Raw genomic sequence first — 27,388 nt, 5'->3', positions numbered from 1 at the left:
AAGGAGCAAGGGTAGGAATATTAGAGAGCAGGCGGTTGCAAGAAGGGGGGGGGGGGTTGTCATGCTGGCGCATTAGTAAAAGAGTAGGTGAAAGGAAATTAGGACAGTAGGAGGGAGGAGGAGAAATGAAAGGTAGAGAAAATGAAGGATGAGGGGAATTGGTGGAAAGGACAAAGTAAAAAAAGACAGTAAAGGTTAGTCATGTTCTGTGTAAACCTACAACAGTAGTAATGGCTGATATTGCACAAAACAAGATTACGAAATGACAAAGAAATAATCCTACAATTCATAAAGCTCCTTAAAACTTGGTTGCCAAAACTCATTTCTCTAAAACATTAAATATGTACATGACAGTGTCTTTTGATTGTGTCTCGATTTATGCGTTCAGCATACATTTGATAAGTGGTCCAATCCGCATCACAACAAAAAGATATAAGCTAACATCACCTCACATCTCCTGCATACACACATGCATACCGTACATTCAAACAATATACAGTACATCTGTCAATTCTATCAAAACAAAGTAATCCACTGTCAAAGACAGTATAGTGTGTATTTCCCTGTAAACATGCGTTTTCTGTCAACACCATCCTCTCATGGATTACACTGGGGAGCTGCCACCAGACAGGCTGCAGGCTTTTGCTCTGGGTCCCTGAGAGGCCAGCAGTCCTGTCGGATTCTCTCTTGCTTACCCCAAGCCTGAAGAGCCTCACGTCTGACAGCCGGTCCCAATGCTGAACCCGCTCTGACCATCTGTCTGGGCCATGCAGTCAGGGTATTACTGCTGACATGACAGTCTCATTGTGTTTTTCTCTTTTATAAACGGTATCAATGTCACTGTGTTTTATTCGTCTGTGTTGACTATGAATCAAAAAACATTGTTAAAGCATTACTCCAGTTTATGACCACTTGGGTTTTAGTTTCATAATTTAGTCATCATCATCATTCCTGTTGGTAATGGTAAGATTATACCGACCAAGTAAATTCCTGAGATGTGAGAAGCCAGTGACACCCACGCCAAAAAGGAGTCAGATGGGACAAGAAACATTAGTGGTGAGGCAATCAGACCTCTAGGGTAGCCAGGAGCAAAAGGAGGTGAACTGTAAAATAATTACCCCAACTGTCCATCAGAAACATCTATCACAGTTGCACACAGTTTCCCTATGCAGTAAGAGATTATTACCAACATTACAGATGTGCTCACTTTCTATTTAATGTCCAAATAAAGTGGTGGACATTCTGACTAAACAGGTTAAGGCTTGTATACAACTTGCCTTGTGTCTTTTGCCCGTTCTGACCTCTATTTAGGGAAGTCACTGTGTTTGTAGATGTCCTCAGCTACTTTGATAAGTACACCATATCATAAGCAATTGAACTGATGGCCAAAAAATTTAAACAAATTGTTATATATTGGAATTATCCTTTAAATGAGTCTGTGATAATCTGTATTTTTCTTAATATGATAATCTGCATTTTTCTTAATATCAACCAATCTCAAGACAAGACATGTGTCTGGAAACACTTTACAATAAGATACACAACAATGTAGGTAGTTACTGAGGAATGAATGAGTAACTAATGGTTCGTTAATGATTAGTTACTGATTGACTGTAATTCAAGCACTAATGATTAGTAACTGGTAAACAGAATGGTAGCTACTGTTAAATGAATGAGTAACGAATGGTTAGCTAATGATTAGTTACTGGTAACAAAGCTCGTTACACATTCATTTAACAGTAGCTACCATTCTGTTTACCAGTAACTAATCATTAGCTAACCATTCGTTACTCATTTAACAGTAGCTACCAGTCTGTTCACCAGTAAAATCATTAGTGCTTAAATCACACTCATTCGTTCGTTCCTCAGTAACTACCTACATTTTTGTGTACCTTATAGTAAAGTGTTACCATGTGTCCTACTAACAAATATTGTGTGTAGCTAGTACCTGATATTATTTCTCTGAGCCATAAACCACTATTACTGTCCAAAAATGATTAAAAACATATAAATAAGCCATGCCTTTGCAATGGGGGACATGTTTCTTGATTATGATGAGCATGGGAACTGTAGTTTATTTTGAGTCAAGCCCACATACTCCGTCCTCCTGCTGGAGTCATTAGTGCAACCAAATCTGCCTCTGAAAATAGTCACCAAAAATACACTATTTACTCCTGTTTGAGTAGCATTTGCTAAAAACTACAGTGCCCAGCTGCAGTAGAAAATTATTTAGCATTTTAAAGAAATTAAAGTATACATTTATGAGCCATTTTTAAAGATGTACACCTTCAGGAACAAATATGTTTGGGGCTGAGAGCCACAGACATACTTGCAATGTTGCTATATTCCTTTATTCAATATTTTTTTCTTTATTCACAATATTCACTATTGTATAATCTCAGGGTATTTTGTCTCGTCCCACATTACTGAAAGTGACATAAATCACAATTTTTAGAGAGTGCCAACAAGCGTGCCGAAGCAATTGTTGTTGCTGAATGGGATTATAAAAAAGAACATGTTGCTCATTCCTCTTGAGGGACGCATACAAGGGTTTTGTTCTCTGCTGTTGTATTCCCTGTTCAAATCTAAGGTGGTTTCCTTCAACAAAGCCTGACGTACAACATAAAACAATTAAACATTGGGGTTAGTGGAAAAATGAATTATTGATGCAGAAAATGTATTTATGTAATTGAAACAAGTCACTTTGCAAGATGTCTCAAGCTATGATTATCAACAAGCTCACGTCGCTTTGTATGTTTCTGTATATGGAGTGTGCGACTTCATGAGTGTGTGACTCATTTATATACTGTGATTATGCTACTGTTTTGCATATGACTTGTTAGTGCTGCATGCCCCTTCAAATATGTGTGTGTGGTTTGAGACTTTTTAGGAGGTGCACACGCAAATACCCACATCTACATCCACGCACACTATAGAATCTGCCAAACCATATAGTCCACTGACTTGTATGATGGGCATTGTACCGTTAACATTAGCTGTCTATCAGCACTGCTCAGCTCCATTGGTGCTGTGGGTGTTTGTTTGTCTGGATGAGTGGGTGTGTTTGTGTGCCATAATAGATGGATTTAGGTATAAACAGCTGGCGCATTTCAACTGGGTATTTAGTGCTAGACACAAATAGTCTAATTAACTGTGATCGACTTCAGCACTAGTGTGATTCTGTTTCACTGTCATCACTCCAGCACATTCCTCACTCATTCTTCACTCAGGTTTTTTTCTCTCACTCTTTTCTTTAAACAAATTTCTACCTAACATGTAACGTCTCTTTAATGTATCTCCTCACTAAGAGTATTGTGAATTCAAGGTCAGTTTCTTGACACAAGGGAATGAGTTTCAAGAGTAGGATTCCATTGCTTTTCAGTTTGAAGTACTGTACAGTAAATCAGTCATTTATTGAGGTAAATGACCTTCATATTGCAGCCCACACAGGCCTTCATCTACCTGAGCTGAGGATCCAATCAGCCTGTGTATCGGTGCATTAAAAGTCACATTTTAGCCCCAGTGGCCAGTGAGAGCAATTCAGTGAAACAGCCAGAGAGGCACCCCTTGACTAGCTGAATTTGCTTTAATTTTTATTATCTGAAGTTTCAAAAGTGGGTGGTTGAAGCTGAGAGAACAGTGGTCTCACAACCAGAGTGTTTGCGGCGCAACATTCTAGATGAGCTGGCTAAAGTTCCGTTGGGAACAGTAGTCATAATGTCCAGCTGAAATAACAACATTAAAGCTCTTCTTGTCAATAATTAATAACAATGGATCAAATTACTACGTATAAGGTGCCTCTTGTACTGACCAACCCACAGATAATTCCCACCCATCTCTGCTCTTCCCTGTAGCGTTCTAGCGTCTTTCAGCTCACTGCTTGGTTCACTCTCACCGCTCGCATCAACTTGACCAGAATGATGATGATGTTAATGTTGCTCCACGTCTTGGTGATGTGAAAATATGCAACTGTTGGAGCCATTACACAACTTTGTTTGTTTTGTTTATATACCATGTTGGTTATGCTAATTAATCTGCAGTTTTATGTTTGAGCACTGGGTGGAGCAGCTGCCAGGTTTGCGTGTCATAGTTAGATTAGTGTGCAAAAGAAATGTGTCACAGCACCGAAATGCAGACAGATTGTGGACATTGATTATTGGCACGCAGAACACGTGTCCAAACAAGTTCTTCCCTGGACCCACCTCATTGGCCTAATGTAGGAGTTGGTAAAAGACTCAGCAACTAGAGCAGCTATTAGCTAAAATGCTCAGCTATGTCGATGTGTTTACAGCTTGTTGTGCTGCTCCCAAGTGGCCGAAACTTAATTATAAGAGGTTTCATGCTAAGTCAATTGAAGTTTAAAAATACAACTTCTCTTGGTAATAATAATTACTGTTATCAGTGTTGCTTTGCCAGATATTTGCAGTGCTATGGATGTGGTGGCTGTCTATGGATTATTATTGGGACCTCCAAGGATTCTTGAAGGAGCAAAATAGTGAATAATTTAAAACTATAGTTTGGTCAGTGGAGAGTTTTACTATTTTTCATTCTTACCTAGAGTCAGAAAAACACATTGGATGTTAGTTTTTTATGTCACTGCATTCAGTGTGAAGATATGTTTAACAGGGAAGTTTAACAGTATTGCCTTTATTTTAAAAGGAATTGAGATAACTTGGCTAAACAAACTCACAGATATCTTCAACCGCGTACAACCTCAAGAATAATGTAATTACCTCAGCTCCATGTCGTTCTCTAACCTCGCCTCTTCTTCCCTTTACTACTGCAGACAGCAACTTCATCCTGGCCAATGCACAGATGTCGAAGGGCTTTCCCATCGTCTACTGCTCTGATGGCTTCTGTGAGCTTACAGGCTTCTCCCGGGCCGAAGTCATGCAGAAGAGCTGTACATGTAAATTCCTGTACGGGCCAGAGACCAGTGAAAGCATCATCTTCAGCATTGACGAAGCCCTGGAGGAGCGAAAGGAGTTTAAAGATGAGATCATGTTCTACAAAAAGACAGGTAAACAGTGGAAAGCTGTTTTGGTTGCGTCTTAAGATGTTGGTTCAATTGTTGTACTCCATTTATTGTTTTGCTGCTCTTTTGTGCTCATACCTCGACACTTTACCATCAAGCACACAGACTGTGTGCCTTCCTCAACCATTTGCCAATTAAGTGTTGGAACCAAGGCGAGAAGACAAGCACAGAAAGCCATTAGAGAGTGCACAGTGATTACCATGTTGGACTTTGCATTTACATAAATGGATAGCAGATCTCTGTGGCTATTTCTGAACACGCCACATTTAAATTGGCATAGATGGACCCACAGATAGATGAAGTAATGGCTAGATTAATGGATGTATAACTTTTTTTATTGGCCTATTCTCATTAAAAGGTGATTTAACCAAGAAATCAGTCACGTAAATCCTCCAGTTATCATTTAATGCTGAGACACATTCAATTTTCATAGCTGTAAGCTAGTGACTCCTTAACTCTGTCTTCTTCGATTACACTGAGCCCAGAAGCTAGCCGTGGTGTGGTATGGTTTGAGAGTTTTCTTTGCTTTTATACTTTATGTTCTTGCAGTAGATCCAGTTTTGTGTTTTTTTTTTTAAATCAAGCATGGGCAGCATTTGTGTTTGTTGGGAAATTTCTCTGCAGTTGCTCCATCACAAATCAAGACAAATCAGTTATTTATTTATACAGTATCAGCACTGCAAGCTTTCTCATTTGTACATAGACCACACAACTGTAAGGATTAAGATTGAAAGCCCATTCCTGACTTTGGAAACATGTTGATAAAATGTTCTCACTACAAGGTCCATTTAGTAGCTGTATTGCTTTTTTAATTCACTTCATTCATTCAGCGTGACACTGTGTTCATGTTTGGAAAGGGGTTTATTTTGATTTGTTTTGCCCTAACCCCTCACTTACAACTGATGTATCCGACCAACATCATTTCAGTTTCAGACGTAGAGAAGTGGTCATTTGTGTTGAAAAAAATATGTTTTTCACTGTGCCACTTCATCCACACTTTTCTGTTGCTACTTTTCATTAATATAGATACTGTAGGTAGCTTGCTAGCTTTTGGAGCCCATTCTTACATATTAAGCTCTGATTGGTCAGTTGTTTCTCTAACTGGGAAAGCAGCTGTTAATAGGGTTAATACACCTATCAGGCTGTCAAACACCAGGAGCAGGACGATCGTGTGGTACGATCCAAAGCTCCAATACAGCTACTAAATGGACCTTGTTGTGACATTGACAACATCTGAAAGGAATTTCTACTGTAGGCTCTTTTATAAAAATGCAAGTATCATGGTATGCATGTGTTAGATGTTGTGCCACTTTCCTATGGTTTTTCTTGATTTATAAAGCAGATTTTACACACAAACATATTTACTTTTTCCTTCTGTTCTCTTTCAGTTTCCTCTTTCCTTTGGTTACCTTACATCTCCCTCTGTCTCTCTCTTTTCACAATTTTACCATTTCCACATTTGTCTGTCTCCCATGCTTATCTTGCTTTTGTTTTGCCTCTGCCTTTTTATGTTGTCTCATCCCACTCTTTCCGTCTGTCACAGCGGAGTCCTGAAAGTAAACGTAGCTGATTGACTCAATTTGTCCCCCGTCTGTCAGCTAGAGAAAAGTGGAAGCTGCATGCTCGCAATCAGGAACGCTCTTTTTCTCGCTGTGATCTTGATAGTGCTGCCTTGTCTCGCAGCATTCACACACATATACACGCAGAGACAAAAACACTGTAATTGAGTCATCACCAGGCAGGACGATTCAGTGAGTGGGAGTGATGGGAGGGAACTCCATGAGAAATCCCTCTTAATCAGCAATTAATTTCTAGCCTGAATAGAAAGGAATGAGAGGTAGACCTTGACAAAACTGCCATGTACATAACAAGTTTTTGAGGTTAAAGGTGCTGAAATCGAAATACTGAAAAAAGTGGTCTGAGATTGCCTCCATACGGCTCTCACAGACCATTTCACAACTCGCCAAATACCGATACTTTGTCATGGCAATACCGACGCACAAGGCACTCACATGCACTAACATGCACTGACACGCACACATGGCCGTAACGACTGTCCAAATAAATAACAGAGGAACTCAGATTAGAACACAGACAGACACAGAGGGAGTGTGACTGCTTCCTCTGCTCAGGATGCCATTACTCCATCTTCACATAGCAAATAGTTTACTGCCATATTAATGTTCTGAATGTCAAGTACAATCCCTTTTAAAGGTACATTTTGACAAGATGACAAAAATATTAGTTGACCTTTTAAATAAGGAATTCATTGAATAATAAACTATCAAAGAGAAAACATGAAAAATACCCCTACGTCGAATATATTCTACCACAAAAAACATATACAAGTGACACTGTTGTGCATATGCCACAGCATTATTTGGATTGGACTGAATTTGATGTGATTATTTAATTAACATTAACAAGGCTAACACCTCTGAGTCACTCTAATGCTCAACATAATTTAGCTCCTCTTACGTGAAAATCCTTGAAAACAATTCAAAGTGGGTGCCAGATGACAGGCCATGTTGTTACCCAAATTGAAAAGGTGTATTCTCTGTACGGTGGCCCGTGTAGAATATCTCAGACTTAGCTTGTCAGGCTCAGCTCTATGTTGTCAGACTTAATTGTATTTTAGTGTGTTCCAATTCACAACGCTTTAGCAAAACAGTGTAGCGTGATATGCAGCTTATTTCAATCAGGAGAGATTTCGTTGCAGATATGCAAATATTTATTGAAAATAAGCATAATATGAAATGTACAGAGTCTTTGGGGATTAGACTCCATCATTAAAAATATTTAAAGGGGTATAGAAGCCAGACATATTCCCCCAGATGGAGCCTAAACACTGGTGATGGCGGAGTGGGAACCCGGAGTGGGAACCCGGAGACCGAACGAAGGACCTGTCTGCCAGAAAGGGACTCAGGTTGCAATGATTGACAATGCCCGGAGGTGGAAGGGGAGGAGGAGGGTTGCATATTTGCCTGAAAAGACAAATGTCTTGATAGCAAGGAGAGAAGACATTTAAAGCAGGATGTCATGCTGTGATTGGATCATGAATTTCGTGGCCAATTCTGATTGGTTTACTGAAAAGTAAATGCCTCATAACAGCTAAATAGTTTTAGGGAGAGATAGTGGTGATTGCGTAATATAGAAGTCTTCCTGAAAGAATTTGCGCTGAGCTTCATTAGTACACCAACGTTAGCAAATTAGCATTCATGTTAGTGTTAGGCTACATAACAAGTACATCTGAGGCTGATGGGAATTTCAATGGCACTAGATGAAAAGCAAGGGGAGTGACCAAAGTCATCATCCTCTGTGGATCATAAATGTCCATGGCAACCCATCCAACGGTTGAGATTTAGTCTGAATTACTTTTGAGTTAATTTGATAACATACACCTCCTTTAATACAGTCAATATAGAGAACTTTATGCTAAACGTAGCCTATTCACTGTAAACATCCAGCAGACACGGAGCAACATTAGCATTAATTTGAAGTTGTGTTTATGGCCACTTGGAGAATGTAAGTAGAATTTTCACTCTCCCTATAGCTCTGTTTTGGTCTCCACCAACTCCTGAGAAGAACACCTGGCTCTTTAGCTTTTAGATACTCCACTATTCTCACCAGCTAGTCACTTTCACTAGCTAGGTAATGGAAATAAGGTTGACAAGCTTAAATTGGCTTAAAGATGCGAAAATGCTCTGTCGAGCAGAGGGGAACTGCAGTGTTTGGTGTTAATTACCTGTGCATTTGTTACTACGTGCAACCCTTTCACATAAACATCGTCATTTAATCCATTGTTAATATAAAAAAATAAATATAAATATTATAGCAGACTAACTGAAAAAGGGATGGCACATTTGTCTACAGAATGGTATAATCCGTGGGCATTTTCCAAACCAAAACATCATCAGTTTCCTGTCATATTGTTTTGGTGAATCAAACTTCAAAAAGTAATACAGTAATAAGCACAAGCTGGTGCAGAAACATGCATGCTGACCTGCAGTTCCTCTTAAAAGCAATTTATTTAGCAGGAGATGGGACCTCAGAGATGGGTTCATCTCCTGGGGAACAGCGACTTGGTCTACTTAAAGGACTTCCAACTGTTGATAGGCTTATTAATAAGTCTGGGAATCGGTGAAACTGTTGCTATACACACACACACACACACACACACACACACACACACACACACACACACACACACACATGGTAAATCAACTCTGAGTATAATCAGAGATGGTGTATATAAGTTTTTCTTCTCTTTCAGCTGTGCTTTTCTGGTGCCTGCTAGATATTGTGCCAATTAAGAACGAGAAGGGAGATGTGGTACTCTTTCTGGCTTCATTTAAGGACATCACCGACACTAAAGCCAAAACCATCCAAGATGACAAGAAGGAAGGTCAGTATGTGTATGTATGTGGAAGGTGTGTTGTAATTGAATGGATTCTAAGAAAGGGAAAAGCCCCATCATTATCAAATGCTTACTCTTTAGCATATGGATTTTGGTCATGTTAACGCCTTTAATAAAGCAGCAAGGGTGTATCAGTTAGGGGACCAAATTGCGAACGTTGTGCATGCTTTTGTAGACAAAACCAATCCTCAGCCTCTATCGTAAGACAAAATATGTATGATTGTCATGTGTTGAAGGAGAGTTTGTTTTCTCCAAAGACAGATTTGTTCTCAATCAACAAAAGAACAAGTTAGATGAGGCTCATGGGTATTGGGCAGCTAACAACAAGCTTCCAACAGCTCTGCACTGAACCAACTTCCACTCCAACAATGAACTAAACTCGAGGAGCTTCTCCCTCTTGCTTTTAAACAGGAAGCTCCTCCTACAGACAAACCAAAGTTAGTGTATAATCAATTAGGACAATACTATTTAATATCTATGTAAAAACAACAACAATTATATTGTCATTATCATAATTCTAATTGTTCTAACACAAAAATGTTAACACTGTTGATTGTTTACAGTACTTAGAACGACCATTCCCTGAAACAATGAAAACTCCCCTCTGTACTCCACTCAAAATGGTATAGTCTGATTTCCCTCTACTGTAAAGCCCATTGAAAGCTCTCACTTCCAGTTTGGCAGTTTGGACCCAGCAGGTAATATGGTTGGGAGCTCATTAACAAACATTTCGGTTACTTGAAATATATAACCAATAAATTAATTTGAATGTAAAGTATTATAAAAGAATTGAGTGGTTGTTTAATTAACAATTTGAATGATGACAGTATGCATATTGAAATGGTCTAAAATTACTTTTGTTAGGAAGTTAACATGCTATACCCACATGTGCTTACAGCCACAGAGGCCTACAGATCTAGTATGCTGGCAGGATGGAATAAATAATAGAACTGCAGAAACTAGAAATTGTCTAACCAGTGTGCAACCTACTCTTATAGGGCACCATGACGGTCGGGCTGGATGTAGATTGCAGAATTTTGACACGTAGACCGGGTAGTGGGCTTTGTCCACAAAAACACATGTTCATTGTTAGAGGACATGCGTTCTGTCTCATGATTAAAAGAAAAGTTTCTTTATTTAATAAGACCACATCTTTCCCTAACCTTGACTATAGTGCTTTGAGTGCCTCAACATAACCATGAAATACTTGAAAAATAATCATGCTTAAGTTGCTATGTACTCTAAGAGTGGATGTTGTATTGAAAGAGCAGATAGTGTGGGAAATATGAAATGGGTAACATTTCCATTTGTGTTCTATATTAACAATTTGTGATGTGAAAAAAGTAATTCCGGTGGCATTAAATGTCTTTTAAAATGTGAATTTCCATTAGACAGTAGAAGTATATGAACACAATTGTTATGAGACAGGGTTGTTCAAAATGTACAGCATAATGAGCCAAAATAGCTATAGATTATAAAGACACAACTTATATTTACAACTTAATATTTGTAATTGTAATCGAGTATTTTAAGGAAAACCTATGAAATCTCATATTTTTGTATAGGATAAAGGTTCAGCATTGTCTGTGATGTATAGTACATCTACTGAGCTTCGATATCTGTTAGAACTTCACCTCACATTTGCCCTTCCAGTATTTTAATTATATTCATCATTGTAAAACCAAAGGAAGAAAAGTTGCAAATTCTGCCCGCAAAATCAATTTTCTCAAAGGTTTACCTTAAGGGCCCCTATAACACTTAAGCTAAAGCCAAAAGCCACCTACAAAGCAAAAGAGAAGGTCAATGTGTATGTGTGTATGTGTGTGTCTGGGAAGTCAGCATACCTGACTTTTGTCATCTCAGGTCTGCCTTTCTTGAATTTGCCTAATTACTCTCATTACTGTAAATAAGGATGAACAGGAAGTGGAAAGCAAAAGTTATTTTTGCTCACATAATAAAATGCTTTTCACAGAAAAGGAAAGGCTGATGTAGCATGTCTTTGGACAGACGAGCGCCTTACTATAATGGCTTTGGGTCTGACAAGCTATTTTAAATGAGAATATGGCTGTGAATATTGCAAAACATTTGCATTTTCATCCCGTTCTCAGTGCAGTTGTACAAAGGGATGTGCTTGTCTTGTTTCTTTAAGCCACTTCAGAAGCGTTAGAAGTAAACTTGGCTTGTACTGTATGACACCAAAGTTACAAAGTGCATAGAAAAGAATTGATGGGCAGATATAAAATCATTAAACCTGTTTAAAAAAAGAAATAAGAACAACCTGGAGAAATGCAGATACTATGAAATCATTGGGGTATTTTCATTTAACTGGGGAAGCCTTTCAAGCCTTTCAATGTACGGACACCTCTGGGCAATGTGCAAAAGAGGGAAACTAGCATCAACAATCTCCTCTCTTTTTTCACTCCTGTCTCCCCTCCTCACCTTCTCTGCTTTCTCCTTTTTTTTGTCCTTTCCTCCCCCATTTCCACCTCCCCTATCTGCCCTACATGCCTTCGGCCTCCCCCGTTATACACAACACACACCCCACCCCTCCTCACCCATACTCCCTCTCTACCCCTGTAAGAAGGGCTATAAAAGTGGAGGGAAATTCATTAGATCTAAAAATAAGGATGTCGCTGTGCTCCTGCCGTGCCGCATCCCCCAGGGCTGCACCGCGTTATGGATGGGCCCTGTCTGTTCGCGTCTTCTGGGGTCCACACACACACACACACACACACACACACACACACACACACACACACACACACACACACACACACACACACACACACATATACACACATCACAGAGCGCACACACTTTCCAAAGGACACTCAAAAGCAGTTATCACTTCTCTTCTCCAGCTTTGTTATTGCCATAATCCACAATCAAGCCAATCTGGCTTTGGTCCTCTGGGGCTCAGAACCCAGCAGCAATACATGCCTTCTCCTATTACCCATCTCCTCAGTCTGAACACTTCACTCCTACACTATCTACTTTATCTACTACTACAATACACTTGGAAGAAACACACACACAAGCACGCCAGCAAGCGCACACACAAACCCACCCCAGTAGCAATCAACCATAGATAATCTACCATACTATACACTACACAACAGCCTCTCTGCACCAGTAGCAACTTATCAAAGCTGGAAATTGACTTTAGCTGTAGTGTATATATTAAGACATTATCAACCAATATTTATGGAAGAATAATGTGAATCACAACAGGTAACTCACGTTCTTTAAAATTTATAGAAGCAAAATTATAGTTTCACTCAGAAATTGTACAATTTGCTCAGAAATTACACCTTCTTCCTGTTGCATATTAATGTTTTCTCATTCATGATGGAATATTATGTATTTCATCAAGCCTAATGACTGATTCAGTCATCAGGAGTTAACCTTGGGGGGTAAAGTATTGCAGGGGGGATATGTACTAGTGTGTGTGTGTGTGTGTGTGTGTGTGTGTGTGTGTGTGTGTGTGTGTGTGTGTGTGTGTGTGTGTGTTTACAGATCGACAGCGCGGCAGGGTGAAAACAGGCTCTCCATTCAGCTCAGCTCGTCTGCGGAGCAGTACAGTGCTTTACCACATCTCTGGTCACCTACACAGCAGAGAGAAGAGCAAGAGCAAGATTAAACTCAACAAGGTATCATCAGGCACTTCAAACAACAGGGCAGGATGTAACATGATGAAAGATATTTCAAAAGAGGGTGTGGGTAGACTGTAATATAGGAAGTGAGAAGATCAATGCTGTTATTGAAGCACAGTGGACAAAATCCAAGTGCAGGGAGCTGAGGAGAAATATTGTGTCTAGGTGGCAAGGGGGAGCAAGAACATGAGTTATTTGTAGCATCCATTTAATCCCATCCAATATAATCAGAAACCAAAGATCTTTGTGACCAGAGGCAAAACATCAGGATGCTGTACAAATATATAAACAACTGTAATGAATTCAAGACATACAGTAATGAGGCTAGCAAACTAGTTTTACTGTCATGTCTCTGGATCTTACTAAACTTAAGTGTAATGCAACCTTGTGTTTAGACAGCCAGAAGCTTAAACCTGCGTAAATGATATGCGGCCACTTGGGGGCAGCACAAGCTTTAAACGCAACATATTATAATTAGGGCTGTCAAAATTACGCGTTAATTTTGATTAATTAATTTGAAAAAAATAACGCGTTAAAAAAATAACGCAGATTAATCCATTCCATATTGACGTTTGCATACAGACGAAAATCTGGTGCCACTGATATGTCTGCGCTTCTCTCTGCTGCTCTGAAACAGACGTTACAGGAAACAAACACCGCTGCATGTGACGCTAGTTAACACAATACTCAACAGCAGCTAACGCTAGTAGCTGGATTAAACACGGTTAAAATGCTGACAGCTAACGCTAAACGGTGTAAAGTTTGACTGTGTTTTACTGTAGAGGATTCAACACCGGGATGTAACAATCTGTAGCTGCCGTTGGAGAAACAACACAGCCAGTGTGTTCAATGAAACTGGTAAACTACAGCCTCATGGTGCATTTGAAGTTATTGTAAATGTCCTTTTCCTATCTGGTTGTTGTTTTTGTCGTTCAACAGCAATTTACTAGTGAAATAAGTTATTGTTATTGTTATACATTATTATTAAATCATTTAATTTTGACCATATGGCCTTAGCAATAAACAAGCCGTTCTTTAATGTCACCAATTGTTGTTTAGTACTCTTTTTTTTCGTTTCAGGCACCGTTAATTATGTATGCGATTAATTTCGATTAATGTAATCGAGTATGTAATTAATTAGATAAAAAAATTTAATCGATTGACAGCCCTAATTATAATATTTGAAATTGATATGCAAATACCCTATTTACACTTCAAGCAGACAAAAAGCAACTTTAGCATTCATTTACAGTCAACCTGACAAATGTGAAAAGTCAAATATTCACTCTCCTTAAGCTCCTGAGGGAAATACCTCTCCGCGATCAGCCAGCGCACTGCACCGCCTTTCTTGTTGAAGACACCCCGATCTGACCAGTTGCGTCTTTTTGTTGTTCTTACTAGGCAACCATCGAGTTACCCATCCTCAGCCAACAGTTATTTTACTGTGAAGTTAAATGATGTTGGGCGAGTTGATTTTCTTTTTTAACTCAGGGTGTTCAGGGTGCTCTTGCAAATAAAACATGAGGCGCTTAGCAACGCAAAAGCAGTGAGCTAAACGCTTCACTCTAATTACAAAAAGCCGCCCCAGGCTACTAAATCTGATCGGTCTATGCTCCACTACAGCATGTTAGCTGGTTGCTAAATTTGTCAGCCATTTGGTGCTAGGCAGGTAGCATGCTGAACTTTTTCACTGAAAACCGCTACTTGCTGCAGGTAGAAACAAGGTCGACGAGATCAGTGAGAATGTACCAGAAGAGTAGAGTTGCAGCCCCCTCAAGGTTATTTATGTCCCTGACAAATAGCATTTGCTTAAATTGTTTCTAGTTAGCACGCTAGGTTGACAATTCACAGTACATTTTTACATTTTTAAATATATTTTTTGCGTACAGGCCTCATCTTGGTTTAGCCTTGGCTACATGCAGGCTCTGTGATGGAGTTGGACTGTCAAAACAAAGTAAGTGGATGAAACAGGTTATTGCTACGTTATCACTTCTGTTTTCTTATCCTGTCCAGAATGTGTTTGGGGATCTGCCTGCTCTGCCAGAGTACAAGGTAGCAGATGCCAAGAAGTCAAAATTCATCTTACTTCACTACAGCACATTCAAAGCTGGTTGGGATTGGCTGATTCTACTTGCCACGTTCTATGTTGCTGTGACGGTGCCCTACAACGTGTGCTTCATCGGTGATGACGACGACCTGACGCGCACCACGACTGTCAGTGATATCGCAGTGGAGATACTGTTCATCATAGGTTAGTTTCAGACTTGCAGAACTGAGAATTACACTTATTATAAACTAATATAACCAATTTAAGTGCAAATATATTATTATATATTTACAATAACCAAACCCCAAATTTGTTTGTCTTTCCTGCCAGATATTGTTTTTAATTTTCGCACAACTTATGTCAGCAAATCGGGTCAGGTGATCTTTGATGCTCGGCAGATCTGCATCCATTACCTGACCACATGGTTCATCATTGACCTGGTGGCCGCGCTGCCCTTTGACCTGCTCTATGCCTTCAAAGTCAGCGTGGTGAGTAGCCATTAGCTTGTTGGTTAACCCCTAGGGTTTAATATAAAACAGATTCAATGAGCTACTATTCATTCACATTGTAAATAAATTGATTTAAAATACAACTTTTAATGATGAAAAACGTTCTTTGATTCTTCGCATTGATTCCACATACTGTACAAGGCCTGAGAAAACAATGAAAACTGTCTCATTAAAACCTTTTTTTCTGTTCTGGTTGAGTCCAATACATGGCCCCCTTAAGAATACTGGAATGGAGGTAGAAACGTAGATCTGGAGCAATTAGGAAGACGTTCTTGTCTTGTCCGCAGCTGAATGATATCACCCAATGGAAGCACTGCACAATAGGGAGGTTTTGATTGGTTACGTATGAAAGTTTTTGCTTTCTGGTTCTCATTTAGGGAAATATTTGCTGTTTCCACTCACTCAACCACTGTAATGTGAGTCAAAAGGTCCAATATACAGTATTGGATTTCATACAATTGCTAGCTATCAAAGTTTGTTTATTTGGATCCCCATTAGCTGCTATATCACTATTCTTTTGGGATGCATATAAAAATATAGAGAGAGACAAATCAACACTTACAAACAACTCACAATTACAACTGCAATACAACACACAATACAACACACAATACAACAGTTACACTATTAAACAAATAACTTAACAAAATTGAATGTGGACATGACATCCCTATGATATATGATATAAGACAAACATGCAATATTACATACATTAGACACAACACAAAAATACACACAGACAAGTTTGGAAAAAATAAGTACGTCAATAATCAGTCGCATCATGATGACAATGGAGGAACAAAGTCTATTTTCTAAAGTTGCTTTTTTTAATCACATTTTAAAACAAGACATGCTGTTCCCATGAATCATCAGTCGATGGCGTGATTTCCATTCATACATCGCTCAATATATGACAGAGTACATTGGATGTAATTTGTTCCAATTCTGGGCAATATAAACTTCCCTCCAGCCACGTATCAAAAAATGATACGTATCTCTATTACAAAATGTTTGGGGAATCCTCATAGAACAACAGAAATCAAACTAATAATAAAAACAATAAATGATGAACTATTCTAAAGGAAGATGTGTTCAATGTAATAAAAGAAAGAGACAAAGATTACTGGTAAGACTGAGAGAAAAGAGAGAGCAGGAGTAGCCCCCCCCAAAAAAGTGCTGTGAAAGAAAGTGTGAGTTGAGGGGTGGGCACAGTGACAGGCCGCTTCAGGCGAAGGTGCCTGTTTGGTTCCAGACTCTATTAATGGAAATACCACGCACTCCCAGCAGTAGCAAGGGATTTGGGTGAGATTTGGGTGCTGCCGCTGGGCAGAGGGAGTGGCCAGTAATTGCTGAGCGTTCTGCATGATGTCCCCTAAGGACGGAGCATTCAGACTGATGTACCCTTTAATAAGCCAAGGGGCCACAACACTCTTTCTGCATTTTTGGCATGTTTTACAGTCTGTCAGGTGATCCCATTTACCCTTTCCACTCTTTTCTTTTTACTTGTCTTGTTTGTCCAATACATAGATATTCTTTATTTCCTTCCTATTTTCCTATTTCCTATGATCATCCCTCTTATGATCCTCCTGATAATCTGGTTTCTTCTTTTTTTGTGTGAGTGTCCCACAACAAATGTATGTGAAAGGATAATTTGAATAAAACGCATTCCTTTGAGAAAAAACTAAATTGTGTTGATGTTTTTTGTTGTTTGTTGAGGTAGTTTAAGGGTGCTGGAGTAGTTTTTTAAGGAACAACAAAACTTTCAAACTTTTACTGCACTTCTTATTTACTTCTAAACCTTAAATGGTACTACACCCAACTAGTTGACCATCTAGCTTTCATATTTTGAAGACAGTAATACCAAAACCACCTACCCAAAGTGGTCAGCAGTAAGATGATGATGAAAGCACTAGTCTCCTGTAGTCATAATGCCTTTACACCAGGGCCAAACACACCAATGTGTTATTAATACTTAACAGCTGCAGTTATTTAGTCTGGCTATCACCAAGCCAAGCTAGACCAAGCTCAATCTTTTAAGATTGAACATTAGTCTGGGGAGTCTGCTCTGTATTTTCTACTGCACAAGAGGCGTGATCAACGGGCATAGTTCAATTGACTCTGTACGCAATTAGATAGTTCCTGCTATGTTGAATGTAAACAAAAAGCTGCTTCTCTATCGTCATCGTGTTAAACCCGGCAATAGCGCACCAGGTGGATAAGCCAGTTTGTGATTGGTCCCCGCAAAATTGTAACGGAAGCAGGATAAATAAACGTACAGGTTTCCAGCCTGAGCTGCAGGGCGAAATCAAATCGTCAGCAGATCAGGCTGGGTTTACCCAGTCTAGCAGTTATTGTTAGAGCTCCTATAAATGCTCCTGGGGCTGGAGGCCTAGTTGGTATTGGAGAAAAGTGTTATGGATGCTTATGGGCTCGGTGCTGCTGCATCAATGAAAATAAATCAATCATCAGTCACACTGTTGTGATTGTACTGTAGCACTAAAGACGAAGCTACAGGGGGAGAAATAATGAGCATTTCTGTAAAGTTATAGTCTTGTGCACAAATACTACCTTAAAAATCAGAGGAAAATAAAGTCAATCAAGTAGTTAAATGTAAATTTCACACCTGATGAGCAGAGGAAATGCAAATGCAAGTGGCAGGGGTTAAATGGAAGTCGTAGAGGGAAAAGTTGAAGGAGAAAGTAGCAGGAGGTGTGAATGCTTTGTTTGGTACATCACGTTGCTTACTGCTTATGCTGCTGGAAAATGGGATGTGGCGCAGCCTGCTCTCGCCATAGGTGGGATGCCGGGTGGTGATAGATGGTAGAGAGGAGATGGAGCTTCTCCCCAGGGCTTGGCAGGAGGCTTCATTACCCACTCGTGCTGCAAAAGTTTTCCATTCTCACAGCAAGAGTGTGCACAAACCACCATAAAACATACAGGAGAGACAGACAGGAACAGCTCTGATAAGGACTGTCCACACCGCTTCTTCTCTTTGTTCAAACGTTTCGATTCTCTCTCTCTCTCTCTCTCTCTCTCTCTCACACACACACACACACACAAACAACGCACACACATTTTCTCTCTCCTCCTTTGTCATCGGTCCTTTGTTGCGTATATCTCACATCCTCCCTCTATTTATTATTTAGTTATTACGTTATATATTCCTTTATGGAAAGGATTTCTGTCCCACTTTCCCAGTCCCCATACACACACATGCAACATACATCCCTGTGAAAAGGTTACAAATATCTTCCGTGTGTGTGTGTGTGTGTGTGTGTGTGTGTGTGTGTGTGTGTGTGTGTGTGCAATAAGGATAAACAACAGCGAGCCCCAAATGATAGACTGTTGGTAGAGATTGCCTGAGCAGCAGGTGCACAATAGATGACAATCACTATGTGTGTGTGAAAGGGAACTTGTGTCATGGTAAGTGTGGCAAAAGTAGTTTAATTTGTTAGAGTGAAAGAACGAGTGAGAAAAGACTGGATACAAAGCAGGATACTAGAGAAATACCGTATGGCAATGGTGAGGATTAGTAGCCTGACAAGCCAGACCCACATCAAAATGTTGGGTCTGGGAACTCACCATTGACAGGGCTCAATCTGAGGGGCGGGATAAACGGTTGTCTTTCAAATTCCCTCTGCATGTAATAGGATAGTGCTACAACCATGCAGAGCAACGAAGAAGGTAGTGAAGCTAGTTGATAGATTAAACTTTTGCCGTATCCGGTCGGCAAAACTCTGAACACCTCTTCCTTTTTAAGAATGATTTCAGTGCCGTTCTTTGTTCTTTTCTCAAAGAAAAGCTTAATTCCAAGTCTTCCAGAAGACCACTGTTCCCAGCAGCAGCAGCCATAAGCCTGCCCACCAACTCTATACACGATGTGATTGGCCTGACTAGAGTTTGGTTTTTCCAGCTCGCAAGCCAACGGAGAGTTGCTAGGCTGACCCTGGCTGCAAATTAAATTTGCTGCCACTAGGGTGCGTCTAGAGGATTAGAGATTAAAAAAACTAAACAAACACTCCTGTGAGCAAGCGCCTGGTTGCTCTAATTGGTCATTTTATAATCAAGGACTCCTTCATCAGGAAATCTTCATATAGCTCATATTGTTGATGTGTTTACATGCATTTTGTTTAAACCCTTTTGCTCTTTGGGGAGCATAGGTCATTCATGAACTTCCTCCAACTGGTTCGGTGTTGGGCGGTCTTCTCTGCTTCCTTCCACGATGTTGTTGCTTTCTTGAGTTCTGCCTCGACAGACCTTTTCCAGCTGTTTGTTGGTCTTCCTGGCTTTCTTTTTCCTTGTGGGTTCCAGGTTAAGGCCTGTCTGGTCGTGTTGGAGGGTGGTTTTCTTAAGGTGTGCCCGATCCAGCCCCATTTCCTGCGTTTGATTTGGGTTTCAATTTGTTCTTGCCTTGCCTTCCCTTTTCTTGCTTGTATGTCTTTGTCGGTACCTCCATCTTTACATGCATTTGTCAAGTTCTAATTATAGAATTGAAGAGAATTTAAGCAGCCTCTAATGTTGGAGAGGACATGAAGCATGGCTAAGAGCTTTTTATCACTTCAGGCAGCGTTGAGCGTGTGAGTGTTTGTGTGTGTATTAAGCTGGTTTATCGCTCTTCCCATGAGATTTACTGTCTGTAAAAAGGGGAGACAGTTGCAGCCTGCTCCTCACTTTCATAGTTACTGTTTCACTCTCTTTATATCTGTGTGTCTCTCTGACTTTGCCCTTAGCAGAACACCAGAAAAAGTCAAGAAATGAAAAGGAGGTTAAGTAGTTGTGGTACTTGATCACTGCTTAGCAAGAAATGAAACACATGTTGCCCTCAGGAGCTATAGTTGTGGAGAGGGAGGTGATAACGCTACAGTGTTGAGATACAGTATATAGTGAAGACAGTGCTGTATGTTTTGGTTGTACAAAGTGACAATTCCAATTGGATGGTTTATTTTTTTGTTTGGATGGACTGAATGGGTTTTACAAGCATTGATTTGATGTATTGAATGGTTTAACAAGCGATAACTTTAATGATCAACATCCTAAGAATACATTCACCTTTGGTCCTTGTTCTTAATCTCCAGGTGTCCGTGGTCCACCTGTTAAAAACAGTACGTTTGCTCCGTTTGCTGCGGCTGCTCCAGAAGATGGACCGCTACTCTCAGCACAGCACAGTGGTCCTGACGCTGCTCATGTCAATGTTTGCCCTGCTGGCCCACTGGATGGCCTGCATCTGGTACATTATCGGCAAGATGGAGATGGAGGCCAATGCCTACAACTGGGATATCGGTGAGTAAAACAAATTATGCCCACAAATCCAAAAACACCTCCCAGCTCAGTTGTTGATGTTTAAAAAAGTAATGGATAATTGTAGTGAGACCCACTTAATTATGGCTTACAGTTCACTGGGGGTACTTTTAGGCACCATACCATAAACAGGAAGTGTGTCTTCAGGCACCATTGGAGCTTAGAGTAGTGTTGCTGGGGATTGTAATGTGATATGAAATGTATGTGTGCAATTTCACAGGCCTTTGGTACAGTATTTCTTTATATTATGTCATTGTTAGTATGACACTCAATCTGCTGATTCACCACAAAACATTCTACTTCTTAAAAATCTTTTTTTACAATCCAAATTTAGCTGAGTGATAAAATGAAAAGGTAAACAGTCCTAAGGTCTGTGTATGAAAGTGTAAATCAAAATGATTACCAGATAATGGCATCTCATAGCATGACATACCGACTGTGAGTTATTGATGCTCATGTAATTGTTTGTGTTTTATTTTTATTTGTGTGCAATAGTGATGCCAGATGAAGTGTTTTCATTTTATCTCCATTTTTCTAGCTGAGGGAGCCATTACCCAGGTCTGTCAAGCTATGTACTACTCGATCAATATAAAGGAAACACTGGGATTTTATGAGCAAAGATTTCTGCTTTATCTCAATTATAATGTTATTTGTGCGACTCGGTTTAGATGTCAATACTCTGGTGCATTGCAGTTTTATAGCTCATTATTTCCAAATCAACAGTAGTTCTGAAAAGCTATCAATGCGTGAAACCTGCACGGGTTTTGTTTTTCAGCAGGTAAGATCTGATATTCACCCATAGACCTGTTTCTCATTATGGACCTCATTCCTGTAGGTTTTCAAGCTATTAAGGTAGATGTTTATGTGCAACCAAGATTAAAAACCATATAGCATAATGAAGCACTTTACACAATAGTTGCACTGCAGTATGACATGACAATCCTCCATAGAGCAATTGATAAGAGGCCACATAGGTGTGGGTTTGAAACACATAATATTGAATTTAGAGGTCCTTGTTATGGACTCATCATGTTAGGTGGGTGTTTGCAGTCCAGAGACAGTTACTGCATGCCATTTGTCTGGGTTCCTAAATATTTCAGTAAACGGCTTAATTAAGTTCATGATTTCCTCATCGATTTTGTTGATTCCTATGTCTGTTGTAAAATATGTATTGAATGGAAATTATGAGAGCAACAATTACATCAGCTGTGTGTGCTTGCATGCAGGTGCGTGTGTGTGTGTGTTGTAAAAACTGACTGAGCAAATGGCACAATTCCTCTTGTAATTGCCCCTTACCCTCCAGGTCCCCCACATAATGAGGCCCCATTGGGCTGATCTTTGGTCAGTATCGATGAGCTTGCACTGCTTGCAATTACCTCCCTTCCGGGTCAGCATTGACTGGGTCATGAGAACAATGCAGATTTCTCTTCACCAATTACAGCATTTCAGTGTCATGAAATAACAGGCCAGTGCATGAGGCAGGATTAATGAGTTGTATCCTAATTATGTGTCCTGATGCTGAACTGAGCATTGAAGTCAGGCAGCTATGAGGGGCTTCCATCCAATTACCATTCATCAGTGTCTGCAGGAGACTCTGCTGGGATCAGCTGCCTGTCTGCACACTGTACTGACCAGGGATCAGTTCAGGTCCCCAGGCATCTGATCTGCTTCTACTGTTAAATCCAATACACAGAGGAAAGCACTGCTTACAGTACCACAGTTTCCATAACAATGCTGTCAGCTTTGTCTGCATCTATACTATGCTTCACTGCACCAAACTTTGTGATGACTACTGCAGCTCATTCTTAAAAAATCTAATCGCATGGTGCATTTGTAGTGATAGCATCAGGAATGCAAGAAGACTGGAAAATGTGTGAAAATATAGAAGGTGAGGCTGTAAAACTATTCTCCCAAGGTTGCCTCTTAATGACATGTTTTTGTGACAGATAAAGTGGTCCAATGTTACTAGCCTGGAAAACACAATAAGATTGCATTAGTTACCAGCTCTAACCATCCATTTCTCCTTCCATCCATCAATATGCCCTTATTACACCATCTTAAAAACAGGATGGCTGCATGAGCTGGGGAAGCGTCTGGAGTCGCCGTACTATGCCATAGGAGGTGTGAACGGGACCGTCAGCGGCCCCGCCATTCGCAGCGTCTACATCGCCTCACTCTACTTCACCCTCAGCAGTCTGACCAGCGTGGGCTTCGGCAACGTGTCGGCCAACACTGACATTGAGAAGATATTCTCTATTTGCGTCATGCTTATAGGAGGTACGCAGAATGCATACATCAGCGATCACGTGTACGTTAAGTATTCTAAAAATAGAATTATATTTCCATCTACTGCTAATCCATGATATCTTGGTTTAAGCATTCAATAGCAATACTAACAATACCAGATTTCAATAAGACATGTTCAGTTTTATTATCTTCCAATAGAAAGTATAATTTGTATTAAACAGACCTTTCTAAGATGGTCTGATTCAGTTTAAAGTGGATCGTTACACTATAGGTTTGGTTTTGGGAGATGAAGAGAGGTCACCGTGGCGGGGTTCTCCCTGTGGACACTCCCCACTTTGGTTCAGCTAAATGTTAAATGTCTCAGGCTGCCTGAGGGCAGTACTGTAGCAGTGACAGATGCACACACACACACACACACACACACACACACACACACACACACACACACACACACACACACACACACCATCCCTTGTGTGTTGATGCAAATTGAAAACTATTACAAAGCACCTGTTATATCATATTTATAGCAGACCATAGGTCAAATGTAATGAGATTGTGGAAGGAATTGAATAACTGTACGCCTAGAAAAGGAATTGTTTGATTTTTAATTTGATTTGTTCGGTGCTTTCATGTCCACATGTGTGTGACATACCTGTGGCACAGCTGGAAACTGAATTAAATTAATAGAATACGTTATCTGTCTGTCATACCAATCAAATCAGCTCATCTCAGTCCTGACACTGATGTTCCTGTCAGGGAGGAGCAGAGCTGCAAGACATGAATGCAAATATAATATTTAGCTGGTTGACTAGTTTGACTGTTAATTTGGTTGCGGAAATTGACAGCTTCCAAAAAGGAATCATGTTTAATTATATTTACATGGCAGAAATAATTATTTTAATTATCCAAATAGGGTTTCAGAAATTACATTTTCATCAGTCTCAAGTGCAAGGGCAGTCATACAGCCTACAAGCATCGTAGTAAAAATCTGCATTTAACAAACGTGGCTTATTCCTGTCAAAATCTACTGGCAGTGTGGCTACAAGCATACTAGTATGAGTCTGTGTGGTTTTGGAGAGGTCTGTTTGAGTGTGAAGACAGGAAAATAAGACATAACTTCTCCTTGTTGTGTCTCTCATTGCACCCTTTACCCTCTCCTCACTGTTACTGAAACAACCCCTGCTGTTCCTGCTGTTCCTCTTCCTAATTTTAATGGAATTAAAAAAAAAAGCACCCAAAAGGTTTTTCCTATTTTGGATCCCTGTCTTGACAGTCCATTATCTATTTATATTTAATTCATGTTTACGTTCCCTTATCGCTATCTCTCCCTTATCCCTTGCACTCCTCTCTTTCTACACCTGTAGCACTGATGCACGCGTTGGTCTTTGGTAATGTGACAGCCATTATCCAGAGGATGTACTCACGCTGGTCCCAGTACCACACCAGAACCAAAGACCTCAAGGACTTCATACGTGTCCATCACCTGCCGCAGAGCCTCAAGCAGCGAATGTTGGAGTATTTTCAGACGACCTGGTCGGTCAACAACGGCATTGACTGTAATGAGGTACCAACAGCACAGATTATACACTCAAGCTGGTATAAGTCCTTATCCTCCTTTTTCAGTTAACTCGTGTTTTTGACAGCATATCGGGATCAATAGTTCATTTGAAACACCACATACTTCTCAATCCTCATCATCCCTATTCAAACCCATCATAAGAGTGATAATATGATCGGTACTACATGATCCTCCACCATGTAAGAGCATGTTGTTTTCCTCAGCACTGACTGACAAGGATGGGACAGAAGACATGAACTGAAAATTGTCTTGATATTTTGTAACCTGGGGGTTTAAACCCTTGCAGAGCCTTTTCTATGTTGCCTGTAGTTGAAGTCACACTGCAAAGTACAACCAATGTACAGAAATCTGAGATGTGGGCAATCCAGGTGACATGATTGCAGGACTATGTCAGCATACATGAAAGTGGGACAACAGGACATCACACTTAGTCCAACACAACATCAACAACATTATGGCACAAAAACAGCATAGAGAAGAGACAAACAGAAATGGATGGTGACACCTTTTCTTGAGCCCAGGGAAAACGGAGGCAAATAGTTAGTAGTCTAATAGCAGCACATCCCTGCGGGCTGTGAATGCCTGTGAGAGGGCTGTCAGAGCCCAGACCAGCGCTTACATCACGTGGAGTGATGATGATGAATCCCAGACAGTTGAATTATAGATAGGTCTGTTGATTAAAGTCAGCCTAGCTCTGATGACTCATTGATCGACTCAATGTGATGGTGAGCTCCAGATCTTAGTCCCGACAAGGAAACAGACAGATAGATGACATGCAATGTTTTGACTTTGTCTGTGTTTTTTTAGCTGTGATAGGGGCTTTTCCAGATCATATTTGAGTGTTTATGTTGTGCGTTGTGTTGCAACTGTTTAAATTGTGTTGATTTATACAGTTGCATGTTAGTGATGAATATTAGTGATTCATAGTGTTTTTAGACCTAGACATGTTTATTTTGAGGGTCCAGCATTGAGTTACATGTAATATCAACGTTCTGGGTTATAAAGACTTGTTCTTAGATGTACCATATATTGGCTGATATACTTACCATAGCACATAAAAAACAAATGTTAGTTTTGTTTATTTGCTGAATGTAAATGTAATTATATAAAATGATATATACTATATATAATAATGTCCTTGAAGAGGGAAGTTTTTGACATTTGGAGGTTTTCTTTATCTGAATCAAGGGTCTAAGGATATAGGGTGTATCTTGTGCAGATTGTAAAACGCTCAGAGGCAAACAATTGATTAAGGGCTATGTAAATAAACTTAAGTAGACTTGACGCTCATGTTTCCTGTGGTACAATAGCTTAGGAATCAAATCAAAGGCAGCCAATGCTGGAAATGTGATCACTAAGTTGCAGCATGGCTGTGCTTTCACCACTTTCGTGCTCTACTCACTCTTGCCTGATTCCACATTCTCTCACTCCCTCTCCTTCCCATCATCTTCACAGCTGCTGAAGGACTTCCCAGACGAGCTGAGATCCGACATCACCATGCACCTTAACAAGGAGATCCTGGAGCTGTCGCTGTTTGCCTCGGCCAGTCGCGGCTGCCTACGCTCCCTGTCACTGCACATCAAGACCTCCTTCTGCGCTCCTGGAGAATACCTCCTTCGACAGGGCGACGCACTCCAGGCCATCTTCTTTGTCTGCTCCGGGTCCATGGAGGTGCTGAAAGACGGCATGGTGCTGGCCATCCTGGGTATGATAAAGGATAGGGGGTGATGGAGGGGAGAAAGAGTGATGGTGTGTGAAAGAAGGAGCAAGAATCCCTCTGTGCCATTATTATAGTTTTACATAGAAACTCATAGCAGCAAGCTTCATGATAAAGCTCTGTGTGGTTAATTGTGAAAAAAAACTGTTGTTGGGTTGTTTAGAAATAGGAGCCTTGTCCTAAAGGCTACAGATCACTCCCAGAGCCTATTATTAAACTCCCATAAAACCAACCCTAGTTACATGCCATTTTTTCAACAATATATTCTCACAGTCAGAGCCAAAGACTTGTCTTTACCTGTGCATGCAAAATAGGGGAGCTAGATAGATGTTGGGTGACATAACAGAGTTAATATTTAGGTAAGCAGAGCTGACAGACAGATGTTTAAACAGACACAAATATTCAGCCACTACAGATTACATTATATATATTATAATACATTTTATTATATACCACTATACCTTATAGACCATCCCATGATTGTCCAATTCCATACAGGTTAAGCCACTCCAGTCTAGTGATGTCCAGCCAAGTATGGTCATGTCTATTCTACAGCGTTGTAATTCAGTCCTGTCCAGTTTAATCTTGTGTTGTCCAGTCCAGCCCATTTCATCAGTCCAATTCACCAGAGTCAGGTAATTTCAGTTCCATCTAGTCAAGGCCAGTTCAGTTCACTGTTGTCCAGTCAATGGTAGGTAAAGTTGAAATTAGTCTTTATATGGTACCCAAGGCCAAATGTATATGCATTTTCATTTATAGTGTTAAATGAATGTTTGATTTGCTAGAGCAGCAGGTAAAATCATCTGTTTTCTGTGCATTCTACAGCAGAAACTGAACAATATAAAACTTTCTATTTTGGCATCAGTGATGCTAAAATAGAAAT

The 27,388-nt window shown here is 40.1% G+C and overlaps 1 protein-coding gene across 1 annotated transcript in view; it reads left to right on the top strand.

Annotated features, from left to right (window-relative positions):
- Positions 1-27,388, top strand: part of kcnh8 (potassium voltage-gated channel, subfamily H (eag-related), member 8) — a 49,200-nt gene that overhangs the window by 8,105 nt on the left and 13,707 nt on the right. Inside the window, exons 2-10 of the mRNA XM_078267594.1 lie at positions 4,787-5,020; positions 9,309-9,440; positions 12,969-13,102; positions 15,119-15,356; positions 15,483-15,640; positions 20,737-20,941; positions 23,027-23,236; positions 24,574-24,773; positions 26,244-26,493. Of these exons, the coding sequence (XP_078123720.1) occupies positions 4,787-5,020; positions 9,309-9,440; positions 12,969-13,102; positions 15,119-15,356; positions 15,483-15,640; positions 20,737-20,941; positions 23,027-23,236; positions 24,574-24,773; positions 26,244-26,493 (1,761 nt within the window). The remainder of the gene's footprint in view (positions 1-4,786; positions 5,021-9,308; positions 9,441-12,968; positions 13,103-15,118; positions 15,357-15,482; positions 15,641-20,736; positions 20,942-23,026; positions 23,237-24,573; positions 24,774-26,243; positions 26,494-27,388) is intronic.

The sequence above is a fragment of the Sander vitreus genome, chromosome 14 (genome assembly GCF_031162955.1).
Source record: "Sander vitreus isolate 19-12246 chromosome 14, sanVit1, whole genome shotgun sequence".
NCBI classification, from domain to species: domain Eukaryota; kingdom Metazoa; phylum Chordata; class Actinopteri; order Perciformes; family Percidae; genus Sander; species Sander vitreus.
The sequence above is the reverse complement of the archived record's forward strand: the minus strand, read 5'-3'. Positions and strand labels throughout refer to the sequence as shown.